Genomic DNA, 1,757 nt, shown 5'->3' with positions numbered 1-1,757 from the left:
CAGCAGGAGCGGCTGCCGCGAAAACAGATGTATGCGCGCCGTGGGAGGGGGATGTCCAAAAGAGCTTTGTGATTAAAGAGAAAATGTGGGAGACTACGGGGGGTTGGGAGGCAGTGTCGTTGATGACACCGTCTGAGAAGACATAGAAAACCCCAGTGAGGGATTTATCAGATATATTGCATATATTGCAACTGGGGGACGAACCGGTGCGAACGAGGCCGGGATCAACGGCCATGACAACGATGGGGATCCCCGCAGCATCGAGTCGCTTCTGCAGTTCTGTGGTGAACAGGACATTGGCCAGCTTACTCCTGCCTGCACATTGTTTCAGATGGTACGGGATAGAAATAGGTGCAGGCCCACAGTATCTGGCTAGCCCTGGGGCTAGCTCGCCTCTGTGCTCGTCATTGAAGTCATCCAGGTCGCGGAAACGAATGCCGCGTTTGAGGAACGAGATACCGCTCGAAGAGACCTGTGGTGGCCACCAATAGAACTGTGTCAAGAACACCCACTTGAAATCAGTATAAGAGCTTACATTGATGATCCGGACATCACTTTGCGGGTCCCTTGCTGTTCTTATAAGAAGTGGCAAGAGCGTGGTCGTCAGCACGAAAGGGCCCACATGGCTGAGATTCCAGTGAGCACAGGACAGCAGGGATTGAAACACGCTTCACTTCGTCATCATGACATCTTGGACGCCTTTGCGATCAACGGCGTCACAATCGCGATACCCGTGCACGACGAATGGAACTAACCGTAGAGTGTCTTTGCATGCGGCCCACGCGGCCTGCGGTGAACGCGAAAATGTTATACACCAGTGCGATGCATCATATTGGGAAACCCCACTTACATAGCCGCGTTGTTCACTGTGCCATCCGCGCACGATCAAGTACCGTCATCGCAATATTCAGGGCGGCGTACGATGTGTACGTACCGAGGACATCGAGTCTGCTTTCATCCTTCATAAACTCGTCCGCTGCGGTTCGAACATCGTTCGGGTCGCTCAAATCGAGCTTTAGGAAGAGCACCTCTCCGTTGCCTGGCCCGAGACCCTCGGAATGCAAACGAGATATCGCCGCTTTAGCCTTGTCCTCGTTCCGAGCCGCCATGTATACCTTCGCCCCATGCCGCGCGAGGTGTTGGATGGTCGCATACCCTATGCCACCACTGCCCGCCGTCGCATCGCGGGATGTTAGCACCGGGCGGACGCGTGAGCAAACCAGGGCACCACAGGAACGCTCACCTGCTACCGGTGACAACAATAACCTTGCCTGTTATGTCCGAGAGGTCTGAAATTGGATCGAATGACTGAGAGCCCCAAACCATTCTGAACTAAAACGGTGGTTATTGCTGCGATAGACCACTAGTAACATTTCCCAGCGGCCGAAGCATGTGGCTGTCACGCGCCACACCCGCAGAAATCGAGAGCGGTGCGAGGACCCGGTCCACAGTTTCCCCACAGGTTGAAAGTTGCGTCAAGAAGGGGTGTTTCAGTAAGTTTCAGTATGCGTAAACGCTCAGAGTCAGAGGCCCAGAGGGACCGTTCATCAAGGGTCTGAGGCGTCTCGACAGTTGTCATTTACACGTGACTGCGACGCGTTACACGCGCCTGAAAGGTTGAAGTAGTATTTGAGCAGTATTTCGGAGTCAGCAGAAAGGGCAGCGGCGGTCGTCAGCAGTGTTCATGTACTCGAGAATAGATAGAAATAAAAAGACGATTTGAAAGCGGCCTCTTCAGGAGTATACCATCATCGTAA

The 1,757-nt window shown here is 53.6% G+C and overlaps 1 protein-coding gene across 1 annotated transcript; it reads right to left on the bottom strand.

The window, feature by feature from the left end:
• Positions 1-93: 93 nt before the first annotated feature.
• On the bottom strand, positions 94-1,326 carry FIBRA_04604 (uncharacterized protein; the record flags this gene model as incomplete). Its single annotated transcript, XM_012326395.1, has 5 exons — positions 94-132; positions 215-315; positions 364-570; positions 935-1,167; positions 1,244-1,326. The coding sequence occupies 5 exons, from the start codon at positions 1,324-1,326 to the stop codon at positions 94-96; spliced, it is 663 nt and encodes a 220-aa protein (XP_012181785.1).
• Positions 1,327-1,757: the final 431 nt, after the last annotated feature.

Source organism: Fibroporia radiculosa (genome assembly GCF_000313525.1).
Source record: "Fibroporia radiculosa TFFH 294 genomic supercontigs, scaffold3257, whole genome shotgun sequence".
Taxonomy (NCBI): Eukaryota; Fungi; Basidiomycota; class Agaricomycetes; order Polyporales; family Fibroporiaceae; genus Fibroporia; species Fibroporia radiculosa.
The sequence above is the reverse complement of the archived record's forward strand: the minus strand, read 5'-3'. Positions and strand labels throughout refer to the sequence as shown.